The sequence below is a fragment of the Neophocaena asiaeorientalis genome, unplaced genomic scaffold (assembly GCF_003031525.2).
Source record: "Neophocaena asiaeorientalis asiaeorientalis breed wild unplaced genomic scaffold, Neophocaena_asiaeorientalis_V1.1 scaffold174, whole genome shotgun sequence".
Lineage (NCBI taxonomy): Eukaryota > Metazoa > Chordata > Mammalia > Artiodactyla > Phocoenidae > Neophocaena > Neophocaena asiaeorientalis.
The window spans coordinates 3259055-3279226 of record NW_020174922.1 but is presented as its reverse complement, the minus strand read 5'-3'; the positions used below and the strand labels follow the sequence as shown (position 1 = coordinate 3279226).

Here is a 20172-nt window from a genome sequence, read left to right as displayed (position 1 = left end):
ACTAAGACCAGACGCAGACAAAAATAAATTTAAATAGAAATTAAATCTGAAAAATACCAAGTGTTCAAGAGACTGCAAGGGAAGAGAAACTCTTCTCTCAAATTGATACAACTCCTTGGGAGAATAATTTAGCATATATTTTACCTCTTAATAATTGCATACACACTAAATACATCCCACATAAACAAAAATATTTGATGTTCATGGAAGCATTGTCTGCAATAATTGAAACTTGGAAAGAACTTGAATCTCAATCAATCCAGTAATGGATAAACTAATTATGACATATGCATAGGATAAAATATTATAGATCAGTTAAATTGAATGAACCAGAGATCGTTTATTAACTTGGCTAAGTCTCAAAAACACAAGTGAGAAAGACAAGTTGGACAGAGACTCATACTGTGTGATACTGTATGTATATTTAAAAATATATAAAATACTAAAAAAAATGATGTATCATCAATGTTTACAGACAGAAAATTAAACACCAACTTCAGAATGATGGTTATCTTTTGGCGGTGAGATGGTGGTGGGATGGTGAAGTGATTCAGTCTTCAGTGATATGAAATTCGTTATGAATTCTTAAGCAAATATGACAAACACATGATCTAGATGGTAAGTGTTGGCTATATTAATGGTATTGGTTGGTTATATTGAGTATTAATTATATATTATATATTAACCCCTGTTATTTTTTGTATGTTCAAATATTTATAATAGGTGTATGGTTTAATCAACGCAATCCATGTCTGGAGTACATTATAACATAAAAGAAAATTCCAAAAGAACTATAAAATACCTCATGCAGTTATACATCAAGATTAACTTGCCTGCTCCAAAATAATTTTTTTTAATTTTTGTCACAGAATTTATTTTCTCATCAAACCAAAGCTACCTGGATCCTTACAGTGAAGTGTGTGTGTGTGTGTCTGTAACAAAAAAAAATCACATTAAGGATAGAGGAAACTGAGTGAGTTTTTCTTTTCTCCACTAGAGGGAGGTGTTGAACTTACAATATTTTAAAATGGAGCTTGTTTTTGAACTGACATTTAACATCAAAGTAAACCACACGGTGCTCTTAGAAAATAAACTTGCTTTCTTTCCACACCTTCCAGAAACATAGCCCCAAAAGTATAATTCTTTATACTTACTCATATAAACACTATTTCTTGAACTCCAAAATATGGTTTCAAGTCTGAAGGATTAAAGTAATTAGAAACATATCAGAGCCAAAGTACTCCCCCTTCCTAACTTATGAAATATATCAATATAGATATAGTTACAACCTTAGTCTAGTACATGGTTATCTCTCTAAATCCCCAAAGCCAGCATAGTTCTACAATCAAAAATAGTGTTTACTACTGTAGAGTATAAACTAGTACTAACTTTATGTAATACCTATCACAAATTATAAATCCATAAACTTGAAGACCAAGCAATTATACTTCTAGGCATTTACACAGCTAAATCACATGTACAACAGCGCAAAGATATGGACAAGAATGTTAGTGAATCATTTTAAATTAAAGCAAAAACTTTTGAAGGAAATAAAATGTCTATCAATAAGGGATTTGTTAAATGTATTAGGAACTTCCACATGACAGAAAAGCTCTCAAACACTACAAGAATAGTGTAAGAATATCAAAAGATGGATGCCAAATATTACTGAGGCATATTTATGTAAATATACTAATATATGTTTATACACCCTTAGATGAGGAGTAGGACTGGAGCATGCAGGCCTGCAGGGGAGGGGGGGATTCCTTCACTTTGTGCTTTTAACTTTCCCTAAATTCGGGGCATTTTTACAATAAGAACAATATTATGTAATTTTATAAACTGAATATTAAGATATTTCCTGTTTGGAAACAACAGGCAGTACCAGTGCCAGACTCACTTTCTATGCCATTTGCTTACAAAGGGCACCAGCAGACAGTTTCCCTGGAAGCTACCAAGAAAAGCTCCTTGCTACCCTAGCTCATTTAAGGCAAAACTCAGAAATACTTCCTTTTCATACAACTTACTCCAAGCTGTCCCTAGATCACAACTGTGCTTACCAGGTCAATCTCTGACATGTTGTACCCCAATCCCTAGCTGCTGTCTTATCATACAGCCAATGATTGATGCCCAGACCTAGTCTGATACCTTCCTTTACCCCCTCGCCCCCCCACTCTTCCTCCTCCTTCTTCAGTCTGCGGTATTATTTTCAGTCTACAATTCCCACGCTCTTTTGCCATCACAAACTCTCCCACCCCTTGATCACTAGATATATAAACCAAATTCAGTCAGTGAATGAGGAAAGGGCACTTTGTTCCCTGGCTTAGTTACAGAATTTTGGAAATAAATTAAATATGAAAAACATACCTTCATCTTCTAAATGCTTTCAATCCTACGGATGAGTTATACATTGAAATGAACTATAAAAATGACAAAGGAAAGAGTATGATGGTTTACCACTGCACGTCCCACACTGCCTACAATAGAAAAGCTCATGGCTAATAAGCATCCTCAAAGTTCACATTGCTATTGCAGAAAACAAAGAAATAAATAAAAACAAATGTTCATTTTAAATAAAAATTTTAAATAAATAGAGATAAAAAATAACATTTTTTCCAAGATCAATATAAACACATCATTCTAAAATTACCATGGCTTTGCTTTGGTTTGAAATTTCAAATAATGCTAAAGACATGGAATTTTTATGTTTATCAAAAGAGGACAGGCATTTAAAAAATGAAAAACACTTTCTTAAAATGAGGTAACTCCATTAATATTCCAGAGAAGTACACCTCTATTCAGCACTTCAATTACTGGGAAAGAAAGGAGACATGGCACAAAATTAAGATTTGCTTTTTATAGTGAGCCTGAATTCTGAAGCCCAGATGAGAGAAATATTATACCAGCTTTGTCTGTTAAAGATGGAGCTTCATGTAGGTTTATTTAAAACTTATTTTAAAAACTGAATTCCCTTAGAGAGCTACACAAAAGAACACTATGTGATACTAACACCTAATTATAGGATGGAAACCTGAACCCATCAACAGCCAATAGAGAGAGAATTTCCATCTATCCCTCAAGTTGTTTTAAAAAAGACTTTTTTAAAATATAAAAGGTTTCTAAGCTTGCTTTATAAAAGGAAAAGCAGTTTTCTTTTGTTAAAATAAAAAGGACAAGAAATTAAGAGACAGTGTTCTGAACATTTTGGTTACAGAGTACAATAAAATCTATTTCACAGAAGGTGGTAGTAACTAAGGAGTATATTCCCCTATTCTTCCCACACATAATAATTAAAGATTCATACAGAATTTCAAATTATCTTAACACTTCATAATACAAAGTCTGATGTAACCACATATATTTCATGTGAGATTTACAGGACTGACCAGGAAACTGTTATCAAAATCACATCATCCACACATTTAAATACAGGTCTCTGCAGCATATTTTATAAGTTCTGGGCTTCTGACTGGTAGTGCTGGAAATTTCTGAGTATTTAAAAAAAAGGGGGGGGGGGTTGGGACTTCCCTGGTGGTGCAGTGGTTAAGAATCCACCTGCCAATAAAGGGGACACGGGTTCGATCCCTGGTCCACGAAGATCCCACATGCCATGGAGCAACTAAGCCCGCGTGCCACAACTACTGAGCCTGCACTCTAGGGCCCACATGCTGCAACTACTGAGCCCATGTGCTGCAACTACTGAAGCCCACGTGCCTAGAGCCCGTGCTCCACAATGAGAAGCCACAATGAGACGCCTGCACGCCAGAACAAAGAGTAGCCCCCACTAGCTGCAACTAAAGAAAGCCCGCGCACAGCAATGAAGACCCAACGCAGCCAATAAATAATAAATAATAAAAGGGTTATTTTCATTTACTTACGTGTACTTGTTTGTTCTAGGTAACCCTGAAGACAATTATCAACAACAGCTCAAATGTCCTCTGCTCTGTGGTGATCTCCCCAATCTCCCAGGCAATTAATTCATTTCTCTTTTATGATCCCATAGCATTTTGTTCAAAATGTTATTATATTACAATGTATTTTCTCTCTTTACATGTCTCTCCATGTTGAGATATCTTTTAGGACAGAAATCATATCTTAATCAATTTTATATCTTCAGGACCCACAGCAGGAACTCAGAAAGTACTTATGGAATGAATAAATGAACGAGTGACTGAATGAATGAGAGAACTAACTATACAAATTACAAGCAGACTCTAAAAATAACAGGAGCTAAAAATAGAGCTATCATATGATCCTACAATCCCACTCCTGGGCATATACTGGGAGAAAAACATGGTCCGAAAGGATTCATGCACCCCAGTGTTCACTGCAGTGCTGCTTACAATAGCCAAGACATGGAAGCAACCTAAATAAATGTCCATCGATGAAAGAATGGATAAAGAAGATGTGGTACATATATACAATGGAATATTACTCAGCCATTAAAAAGAATGAAACTTGGAAAGAACGTTGCAGCAACATGGATGGACCTAGAGACTGTCATACTGAGTGAAGTAAGTCAGACAGAGAGAAATACCGTGTGTGATATCGCTTATGTGTGGAATTTTTTTTTAAAAAGATAGAAATGAACTTATTTACGGAAGAGATACAGACTCACAGACTTTGTTGTATACCTGAAACTAACACAACATTGTTAATCAACTATACTCCAACATAAAATAAAAAGTTAAAGAAGCAAATAAATAAATAAATGGGGTTACTAATAAAGCATAAGTTATTCATGTTAGACAAATTTGAAGTCATGGCCTTAGAGAGTTCAAGTCTGCTAATAAAGAGTATAATTAGCTTTATATCATAAGAAAATCTGAAAATATATTTACCATTACCTCTGCTTAATTTATTTCCAGTGGTTGGCGCATGTATGACAAATAAAGCCTTTATAAAATCTCAAAAACAAATAAAATAAAATAAAAAAAATACTAAGAGGTCTAAAGAGTGACTGTCTTTCCAAATTCCACAGAAGGAGAGACTGGGAAGAAAAGGATTGCCCAAGGACCAAAGGTTTGGTAAAGATATGATTTTGTTGGTATTCTGAACACTTACATATACAACAAATTCAGTATTTCCACTGTTTACTGCCAGCTTTCACTCTTAAAGAAATAAGGTGCTTTCTATTCTCTGCAGGTTTGGGGCCGCCTTCATCTCACAAAATTGTTCGTAACACAAAGCAACTCTAAAATTTATTTTAGATGGATATTTTTCATTCTGTAAAGAATGCATCTCTTTGACATCTATATAAAGACTATATTTCAATTTGTCATTTTGTGTAGAAAAAATGTTGTCTTACCACAAAATAAGTAAGAGAAGAAATGATGGAAATTTATTTGAAATTTTAAATTAGTTGGTTAATGAATGAACAGTTTTCATTTCTCCTACCTCTCCTTCAAAATAATTTACATATAATCTCCTGAAAGAATGCAAAGTGAACAGGAGTAAAAATCTGGAGACTTGTAGTCCTTTCCCACACTAATCACTCAGTCTATGATGTGAGTAAATCACAGATTGCCATCTGCTCATCTATAATGGGGATTAGATGTAATCAGTGATTTTCAAATTGGACTACTCGAAACCTGGGGGATTCTGTGATTTTGCAGGGAAGAGGTTAAAAGAACATGATTAAGAATTTGCACTTCTTAAAAAGAGTTCCAAAAAAATCACTATATTATATGATTTATAAGCATCCTCTAATATCCAAAATCTGATTATTCTATTTCTTTATGTTGTTAAAGACTGCTAACAGTCTCATATTTTAAATTGGAAAACTAAATGCCAAATGTATAGGTGTCCTTTAAAAATCAAATAATTTATGCAGAAGTCACCCAACTCTAATTCTAATAGTATCTTTTGGAAGCAGTTGCCCATATTGTCATGTAACTACAAATGAAACATGGCCTCCCAGAGAGCAAAGACTAGGAATTATTTTTTCCTTGAGTAAGCGAGTCAATTATCACACTAATGTAATTTTTAATTTCATAAGCATTAAAAAGACATATTTATTATTATTTTTAAAATACCTGTACTATAAATTGTAACTCTCTTCTTTCTGCTTCCCATTGTTCTGTTTGTAATCTAAACTCCTCCAATGCTGTCTCCCTGATATGAGACTCCATCTCATTCTTCTCCTGCTGATGTTTTTCCAACGCTTCCTTTACGTGAATAAAATCTTGTTTTAGTATTAGATCAATAAAAGTTATCTTTCTTCCTTTATCCACAATTTAAATATACATAGGGCTCTCCTTACCTATACAGACTGTTAAAACTCATTATAATTTATGTTAAAATCATTAATTAATAGAATAATTATATTTTGGTCATCAGAATGTATATGTGAATAAGAAGCTATGGTTACCCATTTAAGCAACATTTCATATATATATATAGATATAGATAGATAGATATAAATAGATATAGATATTTAACCCAATTTTTCCAAAAAATTTAACTGCAGGGGATTGAACAAAATGCATCATATGATAGAGACAAAACAAAGTAGATTGTTTGGCAAATATGTAATCTATATGTAAAGGAGATAATATGGAAAGCTCTAATTAGCTATAGAAACACTATTTGGATTATCCCTGATAATTTATATATAAATCTGACAAAGAACACTGTATTTACCAAAGGGGATTTATACTTATACTGATTTGTGCAACAAATCAGTATAAGGAAACTCTAGAATGTTAAAAATTTGAAAAGTTAAAAAAATTTTTTTAGGTTTAGACTATTAACTAATTTCTAGTTCTACAGATAAACAATATTTGCAAGAGGTTTTTCTTCTGGGGTTTTCCGAGTTGTACTACATTTACAAGATCTAATCTGGTTCAAAATCTCAAAAGTATAAAATGCAGGTTTCCCAAGAAGCCCAATCTTCTAAACTATAGGGTTTTAAACTAAGTCTGCAGTAACACAAGGAGAAAGATTCTGTGGTTTATATGAGACAGAGGGAAAGCCTCCTGTGTCCTTATAAACTATAGCGTGGTTCTGCTTAATAAAGACTGCCCTCCCAACTTTCACTAATGGAAAGCCAACAGGAGGAGCCTTGAGGTTTTTTCCCCTTAGGGCAAAAGAGTGACTCCTCTTCACCCCCAAAGGTCTCTGTGCAGATTAGTTCAAAGCCAATTGTATAAAATCAAAGCAAAGTTCTCCTACCAAATAGGTGATGAAGATCACATCAAGATCTATAAAAGAGATCTTGAGATGCAGGCTGATTGACTATAAGGATTGCTGCCACCATTACCCTCTTTCCCCATAGCTCGAGACATTTCATGTGGAGAAGTTTATACAAAGCAGTTCAGGGACTTGTAGTTCCAGGTGCCACCTAAACTCTCCCCATTCAAATACTAATGGAGCCCTTGTATATGCCAGGCACTGTTCCAGGGTCTAGGAATATTACAATAAAGAGAAGAGAAAACTGTGACTGTTGACATGCAGGAAATCAAAAGGAGATATGCTGACAAGGTCAGGGAACCTTTGTGCTGAAACTTTTACATTTAACAAATGCTTTTGTAAAATATTTTTAGTGAAGATTTATTTCCAATATTCTGAAAAGCCATTTACACCAGTGGTAAATGTAGAGCATTTTTATCATGTAATTTTTTTTTTTTTTTTTTTTAATTTTTGGCTGAGTTGGGTCTTTGTTGCTGCACACAGGCTCTCTCTAGTTGCAGCGAGAGGGGGCTACTCTTAGTTGTGGTGCATGGGCTTCTCACTGCGGTGGCTTCTCTTATTGCGGAGCACGGGCTCTAGGCGCAGCACGAGCTTCAGTAGTTGTGGCTCACAGGCTCTAGAGCACAGTCTCAGTAGTTGTGGCACACGGGCTTAGTTGCTCCACAGCATGGGGGATCTTCCTGGACCAGGGCTCGAACCTGTGTCCCCTGCATTGGCAGGCAGATTCTTGACCACTGCACCACCAGGGAAGCCCTATCATGTATTTTTAAATTTAAATTGGTACTTCCAAAAAGTGGCAAATACAGACAATTCAAAATCTGTCTTTTAAGTGGGTGGCAACTTCAACATTAAACCATACTTTTACTTTAGAGACTAAAAAGGAACCAAAAATGGGAGAATAAATAGCTCATAATAATTTCAATAAAAGGTCATCAAATATTTATATACCGTGCCTATATAGAATGTACCCTACACAGATAATGAAGTTTACATCAGATATATAAAAATTTTTCTATATTTATTGCATATTCAGGTCAAAATCTGGGGCCCACATTTTTAAAATTACAATTTTTCATGTTGCTGGACCAAAAGGGTTGTGGGTTCTTATCTTCTTACAGTATTCCCATATAAGTGAGTTGGCGTTTTTTTTGATCAGAGATCTCAAACTGTTTTTCACAAAAGAAACAATATATATATTAATATATTGCTAAAGCATATAAAAAATAGACCTGCAAAAATGCCCCTAAAAAGGAAAGAAGACAGGGAGAAAGGAAGGGAGTTGCGGGGGGGCGGTGGGGAAGAAATTAGATTTTCTTGCTTTCTGGTATTTTCCTTTCCAAAAATAACTTTAAATAATGTATAATACATATAATGAATATTAAATATAAAAAAATTCCTTCATAAAATATTTACCTGTACAGTTTTCTCTAGTCTGCTTTTTTCTTTCATAAGTAAATCATATTTTTGATCACAGTTTTGAATTATATTGTCTCTTTCCTCCAAATCACATTCAAATCTTCTGCATTCTTCTTTCCATTTCTGCTGGGAAGTCTGGAATGCTTTCTCCATCCCACTTGCCTTTCCCTGAAGTTCTGCATTCTGAGCTATTAAAAATATAAAATAATAGGTACATTTACAACCATAAATTAAAACCGTAGGAGTTCAGAAACCTAGGCATTGGAGCTGATTTCAATTACAGCATGATATTAAGACAAAACATTTAACCACTTCATACCAGTGAACTCTTGAAAAGTTCCTGTCCCAAAACCAATCTATTCTACAATTTCTCAATCTCTTCTTCCCCTCCAGACAGAGGTGATTTTGCTGTGAAATGGTTATGACATATTCCTAGAGGCACGCCCAAGTTTAGATGCACCAGCTGCAACTCAAATGCTTTTTCTCCTATTCAAGAAAATAAAAATTTTTTAAGTGTGACATATAATAGGGCTACTTTTTAAAAAGACTTCATAGATTACAAATTTTGATTTTTGACTTGGCAACAAGTTAGTTGTGGCATATCTTAACTTGATACTGTCACAAAATTGAGGTTGGGAACCCTAGAACTATAGCTCTTTACTCCCCCAAAGTTAGGCTCGATTCACCTCTCATCCTAGTATTACCTCAACAATAACCATCACTTCCCAACTCACTATGGCTGCTGTTCGCCTCAGCACCTAGAAAGAAGTGATGAAAGGCTTCCAGGTCTGGCTCCATCACCTATCACCTGATTAAACCTCCCTGACTCTCTAACCCTCAGTGGGAATAAAGTTGTTGTAAAGATAAAAATGAGGAAATATGTACAAACGTACTTGTTAAACAAACCAAAAAAAAAAAAAAAGCCAGTTAGTAGTATTATTTTTAAATTATATTTGTGTTTTGAATGGATCGTATGTTCAAAATACAAGTTATTATCAAAGGTACAAAAAGTCTCCCTCCCATCCAGTTACTCTCTCTACAAGACATTATTGTATGGTTTAGTATCCTGTATTGCAGGTAAAAAGTTTGAGGCCATTTTGATTCCTGTTCCTTTGCATCTGGCTTGTTTTTCTTTCCTTTCCTTTTCTTTTCTCTTTGAAAGCTTTAGGATCTTTTTTTGGTCTCTATTTTTCTGGAATTTCATAATGCTATGCCTTCACATGGGTCTATTTTTTTCCACTGTGGTGAATATTCTGTGGACCCTTTCAATCTGGCAACTCATATCCTTCAGCTCTGAGATATTTTTAAAGTAATTTCATTGATCATTTATCCCTCTCTGTTTTCTCTCTTATCTCTTTCTTTCAATATTACCTATTATTCAGATTGGCCCTCAAAGTTTCTTGCCTTTTCTCTCCTATTTTTCCACCTTTGCCTTTTTCACTCTAATTTTGGGATATTTCTACCATCTTCATCTTCCAATGCTTCTACTGATATTTTTCATTGCTGATTTCACATTTTTTTTACATCTTTATTGGAGTATAATTGCTTTACAATGGTGTGTTAGTTTCTGCTTTATAACTAAGTGAATCAGTTATACACATACATATGTTCCCATATCTCTTCCCTCTTGTGTTTCTGTCCCTCCCACTCTCCCTATCCCACCCTTCTAGGTGGTCACAAAGCACCGAGCTGATCTCCCTGTGCTATGTGGCTGCTTCCCACTAGCTATCTATTTTACGTTTGGTAGTGTATATATGTCCATGCCACTCTCTCGCTTTGTCACAGCTTACCCTTCCCCCTCCCCATATCCTCAAGTCCATTCTCTAGTAGGTCTGTGTCTTTATTCCTATCTTATCCCTAGGTTCTTCATGACATTTTTATTTCTTAAATTTCATATATATGTGTTAGCATACAGTATTTGTCTTTCTCTTTCTGACTTACTTCACTCTGTATGACAGACTCTAGGCCCATCCACCTCATTACAAATAGCTCAATTTCGTTTCTTTTTATGGCTGAGTAATATTCCATTGTATATATGTGCCACATCTTCTTTACCCATTCATCCGATGATGGACACTTAGGTTGTTTCCAAAAATATGGAACGCTTCACGAATTTGTGTATCATACTTGCGCAGGGGCCATGCTAATCTTCTCTGTATCGTTCCAATTTTAGTATATGTGCTGCCGAAGTGAGCACCTGATTTCACATTTTTAATTTCTAAGAGCTTTCTTTTTTTTATACCACCTGGTTCTTGCATCATGGATGGAATATATTCTTTTTCAGCTCTGAGGATATTAATAATGCTTATTTGTTAAATCTTCTCCTTGCAGAGTTTCTGATTCTTCCAAATTATTTTTTTCTCTCCATTTTAGAGGCTTTCCACAAGTATCTGCTAATTCTTGGCTGCCTGCTCCCAATTAAGTGTAACTATAAGGATGACATACCTTTTATACATCCACATAACCACTACCTAGATTCTGAGCTTCAGGATGAAACTTGATAACTGTGGTCTGATAAAAGTAGGCCATTTATTAGGAAATCCCCAACATCAGCATCATTAGGTTTTTCCTCTTGGCTTGGTCAGATGACCCATGGAAGAGTTTTCCAAGCTCCCACGTGAAGTGTAGAAATCTCAGTGCTAGCTTTTGGGAAACTCAATAGAAAAAAGGAAGCTGGAAGGAATAGTTCCTCAATATTTAACATTGAGTATGTTATCTTCCTGTTTTTGCCAGTCTGAAGACCCTGTATTTTATCATCTCCAGATATTAAGCCCCCCGAATTACACTAGGAAGTGGGAGCAATCCCAGAATATCATACTCTTGGGAAGGGGATCTAAGAACCTAAGTGCCTCTAGAGCAAACAGATTTCATCTAACCCTCTTTATTTTACTTCTGCTATTCCAATTCCTAATTCCAAAGGTAGCTGGTGCTTCCAGTTCATAAAAGCCTTTGATTATCTAGCAAGTTGTGTGCCAGCTTTCCCAACCCCTGGCTTAGGATTCTGACGTCTCAGGTCTGCTAAGTCAGTTATCCCTCATCCATTCATTTTCCAGCTTCGAAAATTTTCTCTCTTATCTTGTCTCCTCTCTCAATCATTATGAGATTATCTCTTTTAATATCCCATAACTCCATCAGGTTGTTTTTTATTCTACCCTCAATATTTTATCATATATATAAAGTTTAAAGTATTGTAAAATGAACACCTGTAAACCTCAGACTAGACTCTATGATTGTTAACATTTTGCCATATGTATTTTCTTTACCACACATTCATCCATCTATCCATGCATCCACTCATTTTTTTCATCCATCAGACCATACTTTTTTATGCATTTCAAAACAAGTTGCAAATAAAAGTACATTTCACTGCTGAATAATTAAGCATTCATATCAATATTATAGAATTCAATTTTTTTTTGCAGGTAAAATTTACATATAGTGAAACAAACAAATCTTAAGTGCTCCATTCAAAGAGACTTGACAAATGCATACACTCATGTAACCAAAACCCCTATCAAAATACAGAAAATTTCCTTCAATCAGAAAAGTTTCCCCCTACTTTTCCTAGTTAGTCCTCACTGCCAACCCATCCTAGAGGTAACCGTTGTTCTGATTTTTTTTTCACCAACGACTAGTTTTTTCTGTCATAGAATTTCATATAATGGAATCATACAGGAAGTCCTCTTCTGTGTAAAGTTTCACTCAGCATAATGTTTTTGAGATTCACTCATGTTATTGAATGTATCAGTAGTTGGTTCATTTTTATTGCTTAGTAATATTTCATTGAGTGAATATACAAAATTTGTTTCTTCATTCTTCTGTCAATGGACATTTGGGGTTTTTCTCCAATTTGGGGCTGCCATGAATAGAGCTGCTATGAAATTCTTATACAAGTCTTTTGTGGACAAATGTTTCTCAGAGAAACTACCAAAGAGTGAAACTCCTGGGTCACTGGATAAATATATGTTTATTTTAAAAGAAATTGCCAAGTTTTTTTCCAAAGTAGTTGTACCATTTCACTTTCTCACTAACAAAGTATAAGAGTTCCAGTTCCTCTACATCCTAACTAACATTTGGTATTGACAGTCCTTTCAATGAGAGCCATCAGATGGGTATGCAGTGACAGTCACTGTGGTTTTAGTTTGCATTTCTCTGATGACAAATGAAGGTAAGCATTTTTCATGTGATTAACGGCCATTCTTCTATGTTCCTCTGTAAAGTGTCTTGAAATCATTTGACTTTAGGCAAGTAACTTCCCATCGTCCCTAGACTTCAACTTCCTCATAATTAAATAAAAGTCATTAACTTGTACATCTAGTGCCTTTCAAGTCTTATAATCCTAAGTTCCAGATAGTAGTTTAGTAATTAAATGCCAAAGGTAATCCAAAGTATTTTTGACCAATGGCCAGGCCAAGACTAGGGATCGTAACCTTTATAATATTATAACGTGACATTCGCTTGGCCCCATGCAGTTAACAAAGCACTTTTATTTTCTCATCTCATCCTTAAAACAACCTAGGTTCAAGTATCAGTAAGTGGCAGAATCAGGACCTAAATCTAAATCTTCAGAATTCACGTTCAGTGTTCTCTTCATTAAAACCTGCTGAGTATAAGAATGTTCAGGGCAACACTATTCTTAATAAACAAAAACCAGACACTACCCACTACCAATAGAAATGGATGAATATAAGTGTGGTATGTTCACACTATATAATACTAAACATCAATATGAAGTTCATATGACAATAGGAATGAACTCACAAGCACAAAGTTGAAGAAAAGAAGCCAGATACAAAAGAGTACATACTATATGATTCCTTTCATATAAAGTACGAAAAAGAGGCAAAATTAATTATTACTATTAAAAATCAGGATAGCAGTTATCTATGTGGAGGACTTCTGGTAATTTTCCATTTCATGACCCAGGTGCTGGTTATAAGTCATACACTTATCTAGGCACACTTCTTTATATATATTATACTCTGTGGTTCCTAAACCTAGCTAATCAACAAATCACCTGCAGTGCTTCTTGAACATACAGATTTTCTCAAGCTAGAGATTCTGTTTCAGATTACATGTGATAGGAGGCCTATGAATTTTTTTTAAATCTCTATATGATTCTGCTGATTATTCATGAAACAAGTGCTCTAAAAAGTGATTAACAGAATTTTGAAACCATTTTTCTATACTTGTACCAAAAAAATAATGTAAGGTAAAGTACATGAATGTTCACATAATTGCCAGAAGACATATACACACACAGCAAAGTCTGTCCATCAAAGGCCAGTCAAAGAAATCAAAACCCTACCTCTGATCCTATATGGAATGCATACACAACAGGGAGCAACGATATACAATGACGTTACAAACAGGGAAAGAAATAGAAATAGTTTTACCACAGAGTTTTTCTTGGATCCTATGTGCCTCAGCTAATCTTTCTTCAGCAGCCCGCCTTCCAAGTCCAGCTTCCTTTCTAGCAACAGCCAGGTCATATTCCAGACTTTGTCGCAATGCCTCTCCTTTTTCAACCTCGGATCGTAGCTTGGCAATCTGGCTCTCGTAGCTTGCCAGCTAAAAACAGACTTCTGATATCATGAACCAATATAAAAATATGTCTCCAAGATTATGAGATCATGCACCCAAACAATTTTCTTAGAGAAATTTGTTTCTATAATATTTATAAGACAAGAATTTACACATTTATACTTTCTAAAAGACTGGAAAAGAAGCACTAGCCTTACTCAGCAAATAACATTAATTTTCTTATTTTAGAGAATCCACTAGAGAAAAAAAATTTTTAATTCTTATATGCACTTATTAAAAGTAAAGAGAAATCACAGGTTTTAATCAGAAAAAGTCATACCTAAGAAGTGAAAAAAATGCATGACATATAGTAAGAACTTAAAAATTCATTCTCGGGCTTCCCTCGTGGCGCAGTGGTTGAGAGTCCGCCTGCCGAGGCAAGGGACATGGGTTCGTGCTCCGGTCCGGAAAGATCCCACATGCCGCGGAGCGGCTGGGCCCGTGGGCCACAGCCGCTGAGCCTGCGCGTCCGGACCCTGTGTTCCGCAACGGGAGAGGCCACAACAGTGAGAGGTCCGCGTACCGGGAAAAAAAAAAAAAATTCATTCTCTCCTCTACTCCTAAACCCTAATTGAAATCAAGAAGCAAATGGTGGACTTCCCTGGCAGTCCAGTGGTTAAGACTCCTCACTCCCAATGCAGGGAGCACAGGTTCGAACCCTGGCCAGGGAGCTAACGTCCCACATGCCGCACAGTGCGGCCAAAAAATAAAATAAAATAAAATAAAATGCCTTAAAAAAAGGAGCAAATAGTATCAAAATTTGGTAAATATTGTCTATATTATTTCTCTGGATTATGACATTACTCATAGAGCATAAAGTAATAAAAGTGCCTGTTTTACAGGGATTTTAATGAATTAATATCTAATTTATCTACTATTTAGATAACCAGATAGTTAATAACTAGATTTAATTTATCTAATATCCTTCCATGAAGCAGTGTGACAGGAGACAGGTCAGAGAGTTAGAACCAGATGATTTATAAAGTCCCTTCCCACTCTGAAATTCTATGATCTAATCAATGATCCATTAAATGATATTAAATACTTGCTACATGTCAAGTACAGTGAAAGATATAAAAACAAACATTATAGAGCCCCTGATCTCAAGTAATGAAATGCTATAGAAAGTCATAAGGGATTAGTTTTACAAAAGAGGTAAAAATGTTATGATAGTTCAAAGAAAAGCAAAATTACTTCTTGCTGGAGGGAGAGAAAGAAATGATGGATGAGAGAGAATGCTAGGAAGGTATCATACGGGAAAGCATCAAGCTACTATATCAGGCTAGAAATAGATGGTCCAATTACCATATAAGAAAAGACAAAAAGGATTTCTAAAGGGCAACATCAGAAATTACCATAAGTAGCAGTTAATATGTAGAGTGCAGCGGGAGTTACACTCTTTTTAACATATATAAAAAAAATAATTTCCATTTTTATAAATGTTAGAAAAGTAAATGTCTTCAGCACACTTATACTCACAAATAAGAATTTACAAATATCTTTTAATAAGTTAATGGAAAAAAACATAAAACCTTTATTACATCTTCAAGATAACTCCATTTATTTCAGAATCACGCCATCCCTCCCTGCCCAGGAATAAAGTTGTTAACATTTGGGCATTCCCAGTTGTGCCAGTCATTTACCTGTTTGCCCTCAGACACCCCCTCCCCCATCCTTCTCCAGCTCTACTCCATATTCTAGGAACTACATGTACCAGACTTCCCTGCGCACTGGCTTCTTGGGAGTTTGGATCAATGAGAGGCACTTGTGGTATATGTAAGGACAGGAAAGGAGAAGCCAGGGTATTTGTCCCTCTCTAGATCTACCCTGAGCAGCATCTGTCTTCCCTATGGCTGCAAATCCTTCTGGATAGCTAGCTTTTTTCAACCTTAGGAATGAAAGCAACTTCCTAATGTTGCTACCCTCTGGGTTGCCTTAACATCCCCTATTTGTCTTTTTACCTCTTCTGGTACTTGTGTAATCAATTCCACTTGGACACCAAATGATATTACTCTTGGTATCAGACATAGCCTCAAGATGGGTTTCTGATATTTTGTGGTAAACCTATATGAGCCTAAATACAATGAAGACCTTTTTGCAGGTAGAAATGAGATACTTTTGCAGTGATCCATGGCCTCCAGTGGGATCACAATTATTTACATTATCATGTGCAATTGTTTAAAATAAAGTGCCAGTTGAGTTCAAGCCTTTGGGAAATGAAGTAGCAACTGCACTTGACCAACATGGCAGTTTTGTTTACTACAAGACCCCATGGCATGGGAAGGCTAAATCTAACTATGCTAGAGAATTTACAAAAATGAAAAGGTAATCCCAGGGTTCTAGAATCTCAGCTCAAGACAGTCAGAAAGCCAGAGAGTTTCTACGTTGACTTTAAAGAATCTCTTATTTCTCATAGCCCCATGGCAAACAAGGCTAAAGACCAGATGGAAAATCAAATTATGGGGAATGCAGAATTAAAATACAAGTTGAATAAAGAGCCTCAACAAGTTTCTAATGTTAAGATGGTATATATCATCTGGGTATTAGGTAGAAAGGAAGGAGATGGATGAGGACTTTTGGAATTAGACAATCCTGAAAACTGCAAACTTCCAGTCTCCTCTGAACACCCCTTCTCCCAACAACAGCAGCCTCTTCTCCCTGTCTGAGCTACTTGACCTTCCCTTGCTTAAAGACTTAGTAAGGACCACAACTGAAATAGCTGTCTTGCAACAAGATGTGCAAGACCCACTTTCACCTCTTTGTCGCCATCGATAGACCCAGACCTCAGTAAGCCACAAGGGGAGAAATGCAGTCTTCTCTGGGAGAAGATAGTATCTATAGCAAAAGGACTGCAAAATCTTGCTAATCTTGTAATAGAAGGAACCCTATATAGGCTTGATTTGGATTTAATAAGCTAGCTGTAACAGTTTGCTTGGAATGTGTGACTGTAAATTGAATTCAACATCAGCCTGCATCACTTAATAAAGTCAAAATGCCAGTACTTTCCTGATATAATATGCAGACTTAAGAAGATGGGAGTGGTGGCTTCCCTTGTGGTCTGGTGGCTAAGACTCTACGCTCCCAATGCAAGGGGCCTGGGTTCAATCCCTGGTCAGGGAACTAGATCCCACATGCTGCAACTAAAAGAGCCCACATGCCGCAACTAAAGATCCCACATGGGGGTTTCCCTGGTGGTGCAGTGGTTAAGAATCCACCTGCCAATGCAAGGGGCACGGGTTCGAGCCCTGGCCCAGGAAGATCCCACATGCCACAGAGCAACTAAGCCCATGAGCCACAACTACTGAGCCTGAGCTCTAGAGCCCACAAGCCACAACTACTGAGCCCACGTGCCACAACTACTGAAGCCTGCGTGCCTAGAGCCCGGCTCCGCAGCAAGAGAAGCCACGACAGTGAGAAGCCCACGCACCACAACGAAGAGTAGCCCCTGCTCACCGCAACTAGTGAAAGCCCGCACGTAGCAATGAAGACCCAACACAGCCAAAAATAAAAATTAATTAATTAATTAATTTAAAAAAGATCTCACATGCCGCAATGAAGATCCCCCACGCGGCAATGAAGATCCCGTGTGCCGCAATTAAGACCCGACGCAGCCAAATAAATAAATAAATAAATATTTAAAAAATAAAATAAAATAAAAGAAGATGGGAGTGCTTTTTTTATGAGCAAACCAAAACCTCCCCTTTCGCTAACTGCATCCTCTTTGAGAGCCCAAAGGACATTATTTTCCTAATTAAAGTGCTCTAAAATACACTGGCCAGCAAAAGCACCCTTAGAAAGCTCTAGCGGCTAACCTCTATATACCAGAGATAATAGTAGATGGTAAAGATAATGGGGGGATATGTCATAATTGAGATGGACTCGCCAACCTCAATCAAAATGGAGAACTTCCAGAGCAGCAAAGGCCAAGTGGTCACAATTAACCAGTAGAGACAAGGTGAGCACAGTTTCTATAACGGACGGCTGGAGCACAACAGTCATCATAGCATTTGACCTCCAGGTATTTGTGGTGGTGTCTAATTGATTCTCGTGTACCCGGGAATTAAAGAGATGGGCAGTCTTCTAAAGCGGTGCTATGCAGTAGATATGTAATGCAAGAAATTTTAAATCTTGTGTAATTTTAAATTTTCTAGTAGCAATATTTTGAAAAGTAAAAATATGTGAAACTAATTTTAACATTTTACTTAACCCAATATATCCAAGATTCTTTATTTCAACATAAAATCAACATGAAAAATTATTAGTGAGCTATTTTACTTTTTTTAGATATTTTACACCTTTTTGTACCAAGTTTTTGAAATCCAGTGTGTATTTGTATCACATCTTAATTCAGACTAGTCACATTTCAAGTGCTCAAAAGATACATGTGGCTAATGGCCACCATATTGGAGAAGCGATTCTAAAGCATTATTTGGTCTAAACAACAACAAAAACAAACAAACCAAAAAAAACAAACTGATAAAAAAACAGAAAAACTCCAAGTCTGGTGAGCAGAATCCTTACTTAAGTCTCTAAAATATGAAGTCATACCCTCCCATCAGTTCCCAGACTCCCTGACTCCTTGAGGCACCACCACAAGTACACACTGTAAACTTCCCCGAGCCTTTCCCAATGCGCAAGGTACAAGCTCTGAACTGGAGACTAGCATTTGCTATATCTCGCATACACAGATCCAGGAACTAAAGGATGGAAGTGGAAGTGGCCTCTCTCTATTAACATAGCCTCTAATAACCTTACCACCTACCAACCCACTCACCGGGTTCCCCCCCACCCACCCAAACATGCAACTTTGGGCTTTGATATTTCAGAAGAGATCTTAATTTACAAAGGGTGAATACTTCCACCAGTTGACACAAAAATGATCCACATTGATACTGCAACATGGATTAACTTCGGAAACATTACGCCAAATGAAACAAAACAAACACAAAAGGACAAATATTCTATGCTGCCACTTATATAAGGTATATATCTAGAACATGAAAATGCATAGAAATATAAAGTAGATTAGAGGTTAGCAGGGGTGGGGATGGGGGAAGGAGGACGGGGCAGTTATTGCTTAATAGGTACAGTTTCTGTATGGGATGATAAAAATTTTTGAAAATAGATACTGGCGATGGTTGCACAGTGCTGTGAATATAAATATAACTGAATTGTACACTTAAAATGGTTAAAATTGTAAATGTTATATATTTTTTACTGCAGTAAAAAAAATTTTTTTTAAATCCATTATATCAGAAGCTGAGACTACCTCTAGGCTAGTTTTAGGCTCCTTGTACCAGTGAAACAAAAGGCAAAGAAAGATGATGTTACCAGAGTCTTGATTACCAAGACTGGCTGGGGTGACTGATCCTGATTACCAAGGGCATAGTGAGGCAGAGGAGACCATGGAAACCTGGGGATTCAACGGTATGATTCTCAGTATATCCATATCTACAGAGATCCAATAGATGTGGCACCATTAAGGAATCAAACTTTTCAAGAATGAAATGCAGTCACTCCACCAAGGAAAATGCTGGCAGAGGGTAAGGGGAACAGGAATCAGCTGTGACAGAAGTGAAGTGAAAAATATCAGCTTATAGGGCTTCCCTGGTGGCGCAGTAGTTGGGAGTCCGCCTGCCGATGCAGGGGACGTGGGTTCGTGCCCCGGTCCGGGAAGATCCCACATGCCGCGGAGCAGCTGGGCCCGTGAGCCATGGCTGCTGGGCCTGCGCATCCAGAGCCTGTGCTCCGCAGCAGGAGAGGCCACCGCAGTGAGAGGCCCGCATACCACAAAAAAAAAAGAAAAAGAAAAAATCAGCTTATAACCCTAGCACCAGTTCTAAGAATAAGAACTGCAGCAGCTCTGCATATCTGTTATATGTATATATTAGTGATTTTTTTCTTTGCTCCTCATATCTGGCATTATATGAAGAATGCTGGTACTATTGGTCTCCATTTAATTCATGAGACACAAAATCGTAA

At 36.5% G+C, this 20172-nt stretch overlaps 1 protein-coding gene and 1 non-coding gene across 2 annotated transcripts in view; both read right to left on the bottom strand.

Annotated features, from left to right (window-relative positions):
• Positions 1 to 20172, bottom strand: part of CCDC171 (coiled-coil domain containing 171) — a 336015-nt gene that overhangs the window by 295275 nt on the left and 20568 nt on the right. Inside the window, 3 exon segments of the mRNA XM_024760469.1 lie at positions 6036 to 6167; positions 8605 to 8795; positions 14004 to 14178. Of these exon segments, the coding sequence (XP_024616237.1) occupies positions 6036 to 6167; positions 8605 to 8795; positions 14004 to 14178 (498 nt within the window).
• Positions 10698 to 10804, bottom strand: LOC112410099 (U6 spliceosomal RNA). Its single transcript, XR_003005330.1, has one exon. It is a non-coding gene; the product is annotated as a U6 spliceosomal RNA (small nuclear RNA).